At 41.9% G+C, this 13485-nt stretch overlaps 1 protein-coding gene across 3 annotated transcripts in view; it reads left to right on the forward strand.

The window, feature by feature from the left end:
- The window catches only part of LOC311025769 (roundabout homolog 2-like), a 73922-nt gene extending 61037 nt beyond the window's left edge, over positions 1-12885 (forward strand). The window contains exons 18-27 of one of the 3 annotated variants that reach the window (XM_084028857.1): positions 823-849; positions 978-1017; positions 2567-2694; positions 3321-3593; positions 4369-4531; positions 5510-5761; positions 6494-6702; positions 10499-10660; positions 10790-11044; positions 11460-12885. In XM_084028857.1, coding sequence (XP_083884983.1) covers positions 823-849; positions 978-1017; positions 2567-2694; positions 3321-3593; positions 4369-4531; positions 5510-5761; positions 6494-6702; positions 10499-10660; positions 10790-11044; positions 11460-11461 — 1511 coding nt within the window. In that variant the 3' untranslated portion in view covers positions 11462-12885. Of the gene's footprint in view, positions 1-822; positions 850-977; positions 1018-2566; positions 2695-3320; positions 3594-4368; positions 4532-5509; positions 5762-6493; positions 6703-10498; positions 10661-10786; positions 11045-11459 lie in introns of all 3 variants that reach the window. The other 2 variants (XM_084028856.1, XM_084028858.1) reach the window with 2 other exon arrangements.
- Positions 12886-13485: the final 600 nt, after the last annotated feature.

Consider the following 13485-nt stretch of genomic DNA (forward strand, 5'->3'; position numbering starts at 1 on the left):
TATCAAACCACGGCTGGTGTTGTTTGCACATTAACACGTGGCGCGTCAAGGTTTACGTAGGAAATATTATTTTATCACTCCGCCCGTCAAGCATATAGCTGTGTGCCATTATCCTAATGTGTATTGCGGCTTTCATTGTGTAGACCTGGGAGAGGAAAGAGCGCCGTGATTTCCTAATTCAATAGGGATTTACATGATTGAGTGCTGCTTCTCTGATCCCGTCTCTGTCTTTAATTCCAAAAACATCACATTTCCATTTTCCAGAAAATACAGCAATTTTTGACTAGGAATGGACTTTTAAAATATTCTATGATTTCTTTTTAAATTTGAAATCATTTTAACTAAGTTTAATATATGGATATTACATACTACATTACATCTTTTTTATATTCTGAGGTGTCACATTATGCAATGTTTCATTTCAGAATAAACCTCTTGTTCCACTCTCTTTTTAAGAAAGCCTCCAAGGTCTAATTTGTATTTTTGAAGAAATGAAGAAATAAAATGATGATGCAGATGCCCCAGGGGTCAAACGGGGTCAAATGAAGGTGACACAGTTGACCCCTTACATCCCTCAGGGAGATCAGCGTAATTCAGAAATTGCTGCAATGCAATGGTTCACTGCAATTTCATCAGGATTTGAAGCTGACATACCATAACTGACAAATGAGCAAGCAAAGCAAAGATGAAAGGACTCATTGAGTATTTCCACACCTGCTTTTATGTTTGTTTTTCAGCATGAGAAAATGGCTCGACTTCTCCATATTAACGTGTGTGATCCATGACCCTTAACCTACTTTTTTCTTTTCTTTTGAAATGCAGTTCAGTCCTTCACCTTTACTCGTGCAGGTACGTCTTTACGCTGTGCATTATATCTTGAAATATCACCATAAAGCTGCCTACATTGAAATTGAAGGTGGTGCTGCACACAAAATCATTGTGGTAATTTTCCATATCTTCCCTCTTTTCTCTCCAAGTTACATTCCAAAGAGACCGAGGCCTGATCAGAAATGGAAGGTAAGAATCTAAATGAACCTTCAGATTAAGCTTCCCCACTGCCATCTCTAGAGCGTTGGAGCCTATTGTAAACCCGGTAATAAAGAGTTCTTCCGCAACGAACGGAATTTGCATACATGTTCCAATATTCCCACTGCTCAGTCATTTCGGTGCATGAATTGCGCTGATGTTCACTTGATGAAATCATTAATCACCCCTTTGACGTGAGCGCTACCAATTAATGCAGGTGAGGGGTCTATTCAGGCTCTCTCTCTCTCAGTTGGTCTGCGGTTGTTGGCAGAGCGAGAGGTCGCTGGAGGAGGGGAGAGGTGATGAATGTGCCGTTTGAAAATGCTTGGCGTACAGTACAGTGCGATGGGTCTCATGTGGGGATGGAACAACAAAGGGCTGGACCTTGAGACTCGGCAGCCGTGAGAGTTTCCTGCCAGCTCAAACTGCCCAGAGTAGCCTCCCTTTGTGTTCACCCAAAATGAAAATGTACAAGATTGGGGGCGGGGGATTTGCTTTGTCGAAAGTAAAAGAATGAAGGTCCTCATCTTTTTTTATTCTTGCTTTTTATTGTTCCCTGGTTCCGTTTTGTCACACCTAAGCAAGCAGATAAGCCCAGAGCTAGAGCAAATGTGGCAAATAATGGACTAAAAATAAACAGTTTATTTTTCCGCCCCACCCCTTGTGTGTGCATGAGTGTGCTGCTGCACATTGTACACTCACGGATGTGTTATTGTGGCGGCGTTGGCACGTGCTCCTCCAGCAAATGTATGTAAATGTATGTATGTGCTTGTATTCTAAAATGGAAATTATTGATGTAATTGTTTGAACACCTTTGAGCCATCACCGAGTCAGCTGTGAACAATTCCCTTGCCGCTTGGGGAATCAGCCTCAGTGGAAAAATTACTGTGTAGCTGCACATTAAGCAAACATATGCGAACAGGATGCACAAGGCATGTGAATGGTTTTGTTTTTTTTCAGCAGCTGATATGAAGTGGTTGTAAATTGGCTTCTTTTTCCCCCCTGAATGGCTGCCCACAACTTCCCTACCTTGAAGTCAAAGCCTATATTCATGACCATAGCATTTCACTAAGACAAAATGACACGGTAGCTTTCCTAAACCACCTAATGGGCTTTTGCTGTCTCTGTTGCTATGGAGACGGTGCACTCATGTATCCGATCTGCCAGGGGCTGTCCATGATTCTCAATTTAAAATGTAAATTTCTGTTGTGCTAAGGCTCTAAAGTGGATTTAGTGTGTATTTAGGCCCGCCTTGTTTCTCCGGGGAGAGTTAGGGGTGGTGGAGTTAAGGGGAGAAAGAAGTCTGATATATAGACTTGCCATTTTATGTCTCTCTGTTGTTTATTGTCGCCGGTGCGCCGGTGCTGCTCCACAGGCGAGAATATGCTGAATGAGTTTTCACATCAATTTGTTGTTGATGCAGCAGGAAGAAAATGAGCAATACTGTTACGCCGCAGCCGGGATATTTAACGATGCCACCGGTTCTCTGTCTTACCTCCTCTCTTTGTCTCTCTCTCTCTCCACAAACAACCCCTCACAGCCGTCCAGGGCTGTTGAAAGCCGGTGACCCAGGCCTGCCTTGGCTGGCTGACTCCTGGCCCTCCACGAGCCTCCCAGCTAACGGGGGCTTAGGGAGTCCAAAGGGCGGCAACAACTTTGGCCGAGGAGGTAAGAAACATAAAGAGGCCGGGCCGGAGTGTTGGAAAACACGGTTTTAGCGACGCCCGGTCAGACGGTTTTGACGCTCATCCTTTTGGAAGCGCAGTGACAGGACGTCACGCTGGCATGCACACACAAACAAACACATGCATGCAAATTAAAACCAGCCTTTGAGGGCTATACTTTACTAATTGGATTTGACAAGCTTGATATTTTGCTAAGGTTTTACATTATTTCTCAGGCCCTGCCGTTTTCGTGGAGGTTGTATGAGATTGCGGGTTGAAGTGTTGCCGTCGGGTGTGTATTTGTATGTTTGCATGTCCTCTCAGCTCTTCAGAACCCCGGTGAGCTGCAGGCTTTTTGTGTGCAAGACAGTAGAGCTGAAGGTTAGCGCTGTTTGAATATCCCTCTTGTGAACACTCCACCGGGCTCCCACTGAGAGTTGCATGCTAATTGTGGTAGCAGATAATCACTTTCATTTATATCAAGTCCATTTGAGACCTGTATTTAACTAGTACAGAGTGCCAGAGCAGCAGGGAGTGTTAATGACCTTAAAGATCGTTAGCTTGATGTCAACTCATTTCTCCATGATCCCCGTTCCCCCCGTCGTCTGCCACCCTCCTCTTTTGTCTCAGATGTTTTGCCGTCTGCAGCGGTGGAAAAGACCGGCACCATGCTGTCTGATGGTGCCATCTACAGCAGTATAGACTTCATGGGGAAGGCAGGCTACAGCAGCCCGGCGCGAGGCACTCAGCCCACCCCCTACGCCACCACTCAGATCCTCCAGTCCAACAGCTTCCACGAGCTGGCTGTGGACCGGCCAGATCCCCGCTGGAAGGCTTCTCTTCAAGCCCAGCAGGAGATAGCAAACCTGGGCTACTCGCTAACCGACAGACGCACTGGCAATGGTACGGGCCTTTTTTTGAAGATAAAGCTCAATTCTTCTTTTTTCGTTTTTTTTTGTGGTACTCCTGTGGTGTGTGTGTATTGTGTCTATGTGGACTGCAGCATTGTTTGAACGCCCAGTGAAATTTTTGCAATAAAATGTTTTTTTTTAAATCACTTCAAGGGAGTTGGCAAACTAAACCAGAGAAGGAGCAAAATAAAACAGGAAGGAATTTATTTCCATATTCCCTGAAAAATGGAGCCCTCGGATAATGTTCTTAATTACTCTTCTGTCTTCATCACAGTTCTACCCCGGGAGCTCATCTAGCCCAGAAATGTCACCCAATCATGACGCATTTCTTTTTGCTTAACTTGATTAGTGATGGCGGAAAATCCCTCAGTGTTCTGAGCTATTTGTGGAGCGTATATACATTCAGTGAAGTCATGGAGGCATTTCTCTCCGTACTTTTGTAAGCTTTGCACAATAGCCTGTGTGCCCGTCCAAATGTCAGGCTTACCGGAGATAAAGTAGAGCAAGTGGGGATGCAACTTAAAGCGTTTCGCCGCAGGTTTCGGTGCCTCTTTAAGAAATGTCAACATTTAGAAAAAACCCTAACGGGCTGTCAGCACGCAAAAAAGAGAAATAACAAACAGTGGGTTGGAGACGGGTTGGATAGAAGTTCAGATAGCAGAGAAAGATACACTATAGCTGTCAAGGCGAGTGTGAATTCAGTGTAGAATAATATTTCTTAGCTTTGTTTAGAGAAGAGTAAACTTACCACGTTACCTTCCCTGCAGGTGCAAAGGTTGGGAAGAAAAAGAAGGTGAAGGGTGGAACGAAGGCCTCTAAATCAAATGGGACTTGCTGGGCTAACATGCCCCTGCCTCCGCCACCCATGCACCCTCTCCCTGGTACTGAGGTTGACCTTGACCGTTACCCCCAGGAAAACCACGGAGGAGGGTAAGATACACTCATATCTCATCAATCTCTAACCGGGTACAGATGAGAGAGAAGAGAAAAGAAACACATGCAAACACAGAGGTCACAATATGCTGCACCTGTGCCCCAAGTGTGTGAGTGTGTGAGTGTGTGTGTGTGTGTGTGTGTGAGTGTGTGTGTGTGTGTGTGTGTGTGTGTGTGTCCTTTCCTTCAGAGGGCTTGAACAAGAGCTTCACTTAGTACACACAATGCTGAAATTGTCCTCTAGCTGCCTTGTTCCCCACTATAGAAAACAGCTAAGATGAATTGGTTTGTACTCATTAAACTTGACAATGGGAGAGAAAAAAAACAGATTTGGATCCATTTAGACTGAGAAAGATCAATTTAAGAATGTAATTTGCCACCTTTCTATGTGGATGTCCAATCAGTGTTGATTGTGAATGCAGGTGATTCCTCAGTGTGTCCCATCTTGACCAACAAAGTGGACACTGATCATGTATTTGTCATGTATTTATGGAGGCGGACCTTTTGATTTATGATCACCTTATTGAAGATGTTTTGCTTGTTTATCACAGAAAAAGATTGTATCTGTGATACACTCAAACCCTTTTTTTCTCAACATAATGCAAGCTAAGGTGATTCCATTATATTTTGGTGCCATTTTGCATTTTGAGCACATTTTGATGATTATTGGGATAATACGAGGACACATTTTACACTGTTTTGGCTGACTTTAATTGAGTATCTGACGATAGAAAGTCTGAGGTCTACATTTGACCTTTGGGCTTCAGAAGCTCACCTGCAATGAATCCTGGTACATGTAGGCACTGCCTGCATGGTAGAAGAACTCATAGCATGAACTGATTAATTAATTTACCATCAACGCTGATTGGAAATCCACATAAAAGGTGGCGCATCTTCCTTCAAAATCCTTCAGCAAACCTTTTCAAATATGCAATATGTGATGATTAATACATAAGACATTTGTCCACATGCCAGATATGACAGCAACAGCTGGGCCCCGCCCATCCAGACCTACCGCCACCAGAATTTGGACAATGAGGGAGAGGAGGAGAGAGGTCCCACCCCTCCCCTGAGAGGACGGTCGTCCTCGCCGGCAGCGGCTTCCTTCAGCCAGCCCTCCTCCTCCTCTCTCAGCTCCGCCCACCATGAGGAAATGCAGTCCATTTTGCAGGCCCACTTGGATGAGCTGACCAGAGCTTACCAATACGAGGTGGCCAAGCAGACATGGTAAGGAACTTTTAAAGCTCCTACATCACCTACATTATGAGACCGCCTTACTTCTATAATTTGACATTCTTTTGGTTAAAAAATGGAAAAACACCCGTGTGATCATTTGAAAACTTTATACTGCAATGAATGCAAGACAATTTGGTTCAAACATGTTTGCTTTACACAGGAGGAGATGTACCTGTAATTTTATTCATTCCTTGCGATACTGGTATTTACATGTGTCAGCCCAAACCCGCGGCCCGCATGATAAAACCAGCTCTCCATTGATTGCACCTTTGATGCAGCACTGGCAAACTTGACAAGTCAGGGGCGACACGTGTTGGAGGGTAATGACTGGGTTTAGTTTAACACGGCGCTCTGACATCAGTAAATAGAGTTGGTAATTATGCATGCATCTCCTCTATGGCGGGATGTGAGCCATCATGGAGGACAGCTGTGGGGGAGATAACAGGCATGTTGGTGACAGGCCTGCCCATCCAGATATCCTTTATCCAGCCCAATTACAAGTCCATTGTGTTAACACAACACACACCAGCACTGAGAAAGTAATCAGAGACATCACCGCAGGCATTCATAGTCCGCACATCGCATCTCTACCCTTTTCAACACGCACTGATGCTGCGTCCTTAAACTTGTTATGTCAGTATTTATGCCCATTCTCTGGCCTCCATGGCTTTTTATGAATGGAGTTTGTTCATTAATATACAGTATTTCCCCACAATAAATTAGGCACATGAAGGGCAGCCCCAGTGTGTCCACCACCCCCGCCCCTCCGATGGACTACATGTCCAGCACACTGGGCTCGGATTTGGGAGTGACTCTCCTTTCTGAAGAAGACGAGGATGTGTTGGAGGAGGAGAGATACGCCGTGGTCTCAAAGAATTTGTGCGGCTTTGAATACACTCCTGGTCACAGCGTGGATAACCTTGAGGGCTCAGGTATGTTTTCATATGGGAAGAGACAAGAGTCATTGCTTTCAAATGAGTGGAACACTAGAAAGTAAAAAAAACCTCCATCGTCACATCTTTTCTGCAGACAGATATAGATAAATGATAAGTCTATAGATGATGTAATGTGGGCATGTCTAAATATATTATCTATACATTCAGTTCATGCCAAAACACACATTTTGACTGTAGAAGATATTCATTAAAAATGTATAAAAGTATGGAAAATGTTGTGGATGACAGAAGGAAGAGTATATTTTAATAAAATTGCCTACTATAGTTAATTAATAGCTGTAATTTCATGTATAGTTATTAAAGGAGCACTATATTAAATAACATGGTTATCCATCCCAGAATACCTTTATACAAGGTTTGAAGAAATGCAGATTTGGACTTATTCATCCATCCTTTTGCACCTTACATGGATCTTTCCTCATCTCCTCATTATCACACGAACAAATACATACATTCAAACATATGTCCAAAGACACAGATGTAACAATGTAGCAAAATGAAACTGTTCTTATCTGATGCTCTTATCATGAAGATACCAGATAGCTATGTACTAAAAGTGCAGACACAGTGCTTCCTCCCTCCTATATGAAGCTGAAGAGGCTGCAGCCCTTAGAAATGTCATTAATATTAGACGATTTCGCCGTGCACGGTTTAACTCCCACGACGATGCTCAGTGGCGGTGCAGGAAGAAGTGTCTTCTTTAATATGGCGAGGCAACGTGTATGTGTGGGGGTCAGGGTTGTGGATGCATGCGTGCCACGCACAGCTTTCGTCCAATATCAACGTTCCCGTCTGCCAACAGGGTTTGGACCACTGAGGCAGCAAACACAGCAGTCTGTTGTCCGGCTGAACTGTCACCTACAGACACACATAGAACAAAGACCAAGTAGTACAAAAGCCCATTTAATCACATACATACAAGCCCCAACACACACACACACACACACACACACACACACACACACACACACACACACACACACACACTAGTCTAGTGGTTGTCTTTTAGCATATTTTATAGTTTTTTATAGATTAGGGTGTGAATCGTTCAGTATCTCATAATTCCATTTGATTTTGATTCTTGCTGTCAAACTGCTGTAAAAAAACAAACAAATGAGATGCAGAATACAGAAAGCAGTGTGTACGTATAATTATGTCCAAAGAATGCTTCTATTACCTGAATGATATCGGCACACCCCACGTCTTTAACGAAGAACGTTCCAAACAGAACATGTTGTTTTACCATTTTCATATTTGGTATTTTGCCATATATGGAATAATAGAGGGTTATTACTGTGTGTAAACATAGTCAGTGTCTTCAAGAATCAGTAATTTGTTCAAAAAATGTAAATCCATCAGATTACATAAATCAATGCGTAGCCTAGCTACCTTTTATTTCTCAGAAACTTTCCAATTTAAAAAATAAACTGTAAACAAATTAAATGTAAAACTGGTATTTTGTGTGATATTTTATTTTTAACACATCACATATTATATTTTCTGGGAAGTGTTGCTGCATAAATGCACTTTCACCAAACATGTTCAGTATAAAAAGTACAAACATTTAGCAACAGCTTCTGTCTGACCTCGATCTCACAGGCACGTGGTTTGTTTAATGGCGTAACGGAATGCTTCAACGCACCATTTTGCTTCCCCAATTGACTCTGAGTGAGTGCTTATAAACACAAGATCACTAAACCCGATAGTCACACAGCAGGAATTAAGACGTAGGACACAGCGTCACTCTCTCTGACACCGGGATCTGTGCCATGATTTCGGCTTTATTAATTATTCCTAGTTCAGCTTACGTTACATTTCATTTTTCAATTAATGAATGTGATGTTGCGTGACTCCCATCATGTGCTGCATTCGGTACGCTCGAGGCAGCCGTGGTAGGCCTGCTTTTTCACAATGAATTCACCATAGTTTAGGTAAAAAAGAAAAATGTAAAGGCTTAAAATGACAAAACCATTTGGTCCGTTGCTTTGCTTCAGTATGGCTGCTCGCAGCTTCCTCCAGATCCCCACAACCTGACAACTCTGGGAATTGCGATCGTGTACCCGACCGGATGAACAGTTGTCAAGAAACTCAAAGAACATACGTACTCCTTCTTTTATAGTCAGATACCTCAGTTTAAATCATAGAATATTCTCTGGAAGTCTTCGTTGTCAAAGAGGTTTGTGAGGCAGTTTGTGAAAAGTTACTTGAAGCCGTTCTGGCATAGACATCAAAACCATAACATAGAATATTTAAAGAAAAAACTTCAGCGGTGCTGTAATGAAAAGCCACCGTCTAACATTTAGATTTGATGCATTTATAAATAGGGTTCTGTCAGAAAGCCTTTCTTTAGAGAGAAACTTGAAGGTTTCTCCCACAGGGACACAACTGTACCATTTTTAGACTCCGTTGTTTGACAGGTTAACAGATTGACTCGTGCATTGAGAATATGTGTTTTTAATAACCCGTTGGGGGCAAAATACAGGTCGGTGTGACTAAAAATATTTACAAAACATTAGCAATGCAAACATTTTATCTTGTTATGTTTAGCTGTCACATATTGGAAGTTGTTGTATTAGAAGTTCCAGCAGGCAGATTGAGAGAAAAGTCCAGTTAAATAAATCATTAACAAAGCCGGAGTGGTGGCAGCATTTCCACAGGGGGAACCATATTGTAGTTGCAGATTAATGTTTTAAATGTCAGGTTTGTTAATACATCATTTCATGAAGGCTGATTTAACAGAAACATTCAAAGGTTCATTGTTTTGAACTCGATACAAGTGGTTGCAGCGGCAGTGCGTTACTCGTTTAGATAATGTAAAACATAAATGTAGATAACCATACAGAACATTCATATTCAGGGAAGTCAAATAAATCATATGAAATGTAATGATGACTTTAAATAAATCAATACAATGTTAGTAAGTCAAAAGGAAAAGGGAAGAAGAATACAGAGAGAATAATAGTAGCCACATAAAATGGCATAGATAAAGAAAAACATGGAAAATTATTCAAATGTTCTTTGAAAGCTTTATCTGGACTTGCTCCAGGTTTTTGAAGATGTTTCTCTCACCCAAGAGGCTTTTGCAGTTCTGGTTCAAATATTTGTGAATCCAAAGAAACAAAGAAGCACAACGACGGCAGAAAACAATGTTACAGACGTGCACATACAAATACATGTCAAGTAATCGCCCGTAGAGGGGTTCGGGAGAGTGTATGAGGTCAAGGCAGGACTGGAGGTTAGATTTAGGCCCCTGGCAGATCTCAGTCACCATAGACCAGATATTCACAGCTCCATTCATTCTCACACTAGATGTTTCAAGTAAACCTACATCCATAAACAAAAGCAAGCCAGGTTCTCTCGTGGGTTCAAACCAATCCTTAGTAACGGTTTTCTTAATGGTATCTGTTGCTCCCGAAACGATAACAATAAATTCAGACTGCATCCTATAAAGTAAGATGCAGGGCGGCTGGGAGAGGCTTCACAAACTGTCTGATTGATATATTCCCCAAAAGGTTTGATAGCACAGTACATAAGTCGCTTTCATTCAGATTAAATCTTTGTTTGAAGGCGTCACATGTAAACATGTATATTTAACACAATATCTAGCAGTCAATCTGATCTCTTTAGTTTTGTTCAGTTCAATGGTGACACTGTTGCTACAGACTGATTCATTTTGTGCATCCACATCACACTTTGGTGTTTTGCACGATTGACTGCCTGTGAGCTAAATACTTGTTCAGTGATATTACCCTCGTTAACTCCCTCTCTGTAGGTAAAAGCTCCCAGCAGTGTTGCTCAGACAGCTCCGGCCCAGCAGACCATGGTGCACAGGGCACACACAGCCTTGGCCACAAGAGGGCACCGCTGACTGGCCTTAAACCACAGCCGGGCAAGGTTGGGACCCTGCCAAGACGGAGAGACACCAACACCGATGGTGAGTTAAGTCTTTTACACTCTCGGGCGTTATTTGCTGGAGAATCCTCCATTAGCGTGAAATTAAACGTGGAGTGCCTCGATCATGATGTCTCATTTGTGTCCTCCTCACAACCCATCCACTCAGCAGCCCACACGCCGGCCATGAAGTCCCTGCACAGCGTGGGCTCCCGCATCCACAGCTCGTGGGCAGCTGCGGCCTCGGACCCCTCTGACGAGTGCATGGTGACCGTGTCGACGCTGGAGCGGCAGCATATGGCTTCCTGGAACGGCACGACAGCATCCAACAGGGCCACCCTGAGTAGGGGTTCCCACCAGAGACCTGGCACAGATCCCACCTACAACGGGCATCCCTCCACAAACAGCACAGAGAAACGGGAGCACTGTAGGTGTCAGTCCTCATGAGGACGTATGTGTGTGCATCACAAATAACAAATGTGATTCAAGCATGCAAATGTCACATGTGCAGAGAGAAAGAATATGCAGGCTTTACTGTGACACTGACATTTTTATGTTCTTTTTTGATTTCCTGTGATTGACAATTTATAATTACAGAGCAAATAATACATTGGGAGCTAAAGCTGTCACTTCAGTTTATAAAGAAAGACAACTCATTTTTTTTGCATTTTCTGTTCAGTTGTGAAGGCACCACAAAACAGTTATTTAATAAAGATGAAGAGTAGATTCAGAAAAATGATGCTCCAGTCCAAAGTGAGATGCATCCCAGGATTGTGATGCAGATACTGAGTGAAGTATTCAGCGTCACCCAGATTTGACATTGTTGTTTCCCCCCCATCCAGAGTCTTGGCGAAGCATCATTTCCTGCGGTGGCCCCCCCATCCCAGGACACCTTGTTTGTAAGCGCTATGAGATTTCTTCTCTGCGAGTGACACAGAATGATGTTGGGAAGACGGAGCGGAGACAGAATGAAGACAAAGGAATGGAGTGCTGAGCTAAAAATGCAGAGCTGTAAATGTCATGTACAGACACAGACACCAGTCTCACAGTGTTACTTTCATCCCCCTCTTCAAAAGAGTAAACCGTATGTTATATGTCCGCTTCTTTTTTCTGTCACACGGTGTACAAAGATTCACACGGTGGAGAGGAAGAAGATACATCACAACAAAATGACTAACTAATATGAAAAAGGACTTGCATAATTTGTAAATATATTTTTTAATGTTTCTCTCTTACGTTGCTTTGCTATGCAAGCCAAAACCCCAATGTCGTCTCTTTTGTGATTTATTACTGTGAATGATTTTTTTCATTAATGCTCAAACTGTTAGCTTATTTTGATGAAGCTACTGTATCGTTGTACTTTGCACAGAGCGTTTTGGTGAAAATAAGCACAAACCCATTGTCAGCTGAGCTGAGGAGGAGAATCATAATGGCAAAGAGGGATGTCTATGTTATACAGAACCTAAACTGAAGATGTAGGCTTGACTGTGCTATCATTGTTTTGAGGAACAATCAGTTGTTGAGAGTTACAAGGGAAAAAACACAGGTGAGTACTTGGAAGGAATATGCCAACGTAACCAACTCTGTTTCACACTACTTGCTGGAAATCCTATTATGCATAATACTAAGAATGGTTCTCAGCAAATGGTCCAATCCAAAGCAAAGACTTAAGAAAATAGGTTTGTGTCTCTTCCTGCCAATCACAAAAAAGTATGTTAATAAAAAATAAATATATATACAGTATATATATATATATTTGTTTTAGTAATTATTTTCAAATTGCATACAGTGATATAGTGCAATATTGAAAGGACAATGTGACAGCAAAGAGAAATCTCCAGGCCAAAATGTCCTGTTGTCACCTGAAGACGAATGAGATGCAGAGTTTAACGACTATATGATGTTAAACATCAAATAAACTATACTAGATTTGTTCTTATGTATTACACTGTTGAATGGTTATGGATTTACACTGTCACCTTACAAAGATGTATAGACTTGACCAACTGCCAAATTTGAAGATCTTTTGAAAATCTTTTTTCCAGTTTTAAAATTTAGCCAATTAGTATTTTCTGCCAATGAGATTCACGATGCGATGTCTTTCCACTTGTTTGGATGCTTTTGTTCTGATCATTGTTCTGGTAATGGCTCTCCCTTTGAAGAATCTTTACCTGCCAGATTGGTTTGCCCTCAGGAATACGCAGCCACATACAGTTGGGCCCTTTTTCAATCCTTTGATGCTAAATAAAATGTGTATGTGAAAACAAACCAGATTTCTCCTCACAATGCCTATGACTCACTTCATTTAGTTTAGATATTGTTATATATCATCATCTATTGAGCAATTTCTTCTTTGGTAATGAAATAATCTCTGGAAACATGGACACGTAGCTAGAGGGAATAAAATAGTTTTATTTTTTAACTGCATTGTTACTCTTGGTAAAAAATTCACAACCATTGTTTATATATATTATCACACAGTTGGATTGTTTTACTGGGTTGTTCTGATTTTCCTTGTCTCATTTTAGTCTATTTCTCGAACACAGCTTACAGCAAAAGTTAAAAGATCCACATAGTGTACTGATGGCTCCCTGCAAATAGAGTTGACAGAGAAACATTTTGATCAAACAGAGATCTCTTGTCAAACCATCACAAAGCAGAACAACAAAGATGTAGAATGCCTCTCCTTTCAGAAGGTGCTCTTGATGATTCATGTGATCAATGCTTGCATATTTGTCTTAGTTTTCATGTAACATTAAATATATTCTCATATTTGTCTTAATATTTATTTATTTTGCCCTTTTTATAGAGGCGTGATTTGTCCCTGTCACAGGAGTATCAGACAGTGTTATCAAGCTCTGTGCTGAT

The sequence above is a fragment of the Eutrigla gurnardus genome (assembly GCF_963514095.1).
Source record: "Eutrigla gurnardus genome assembly, chromosome: 15".
Lineage (NCBI taxonomy): Eukaryota > Metazoa > Chordata > Actinopteri > Perciformes > Triglidae > Eutrigla > Eutrigla gurnardus.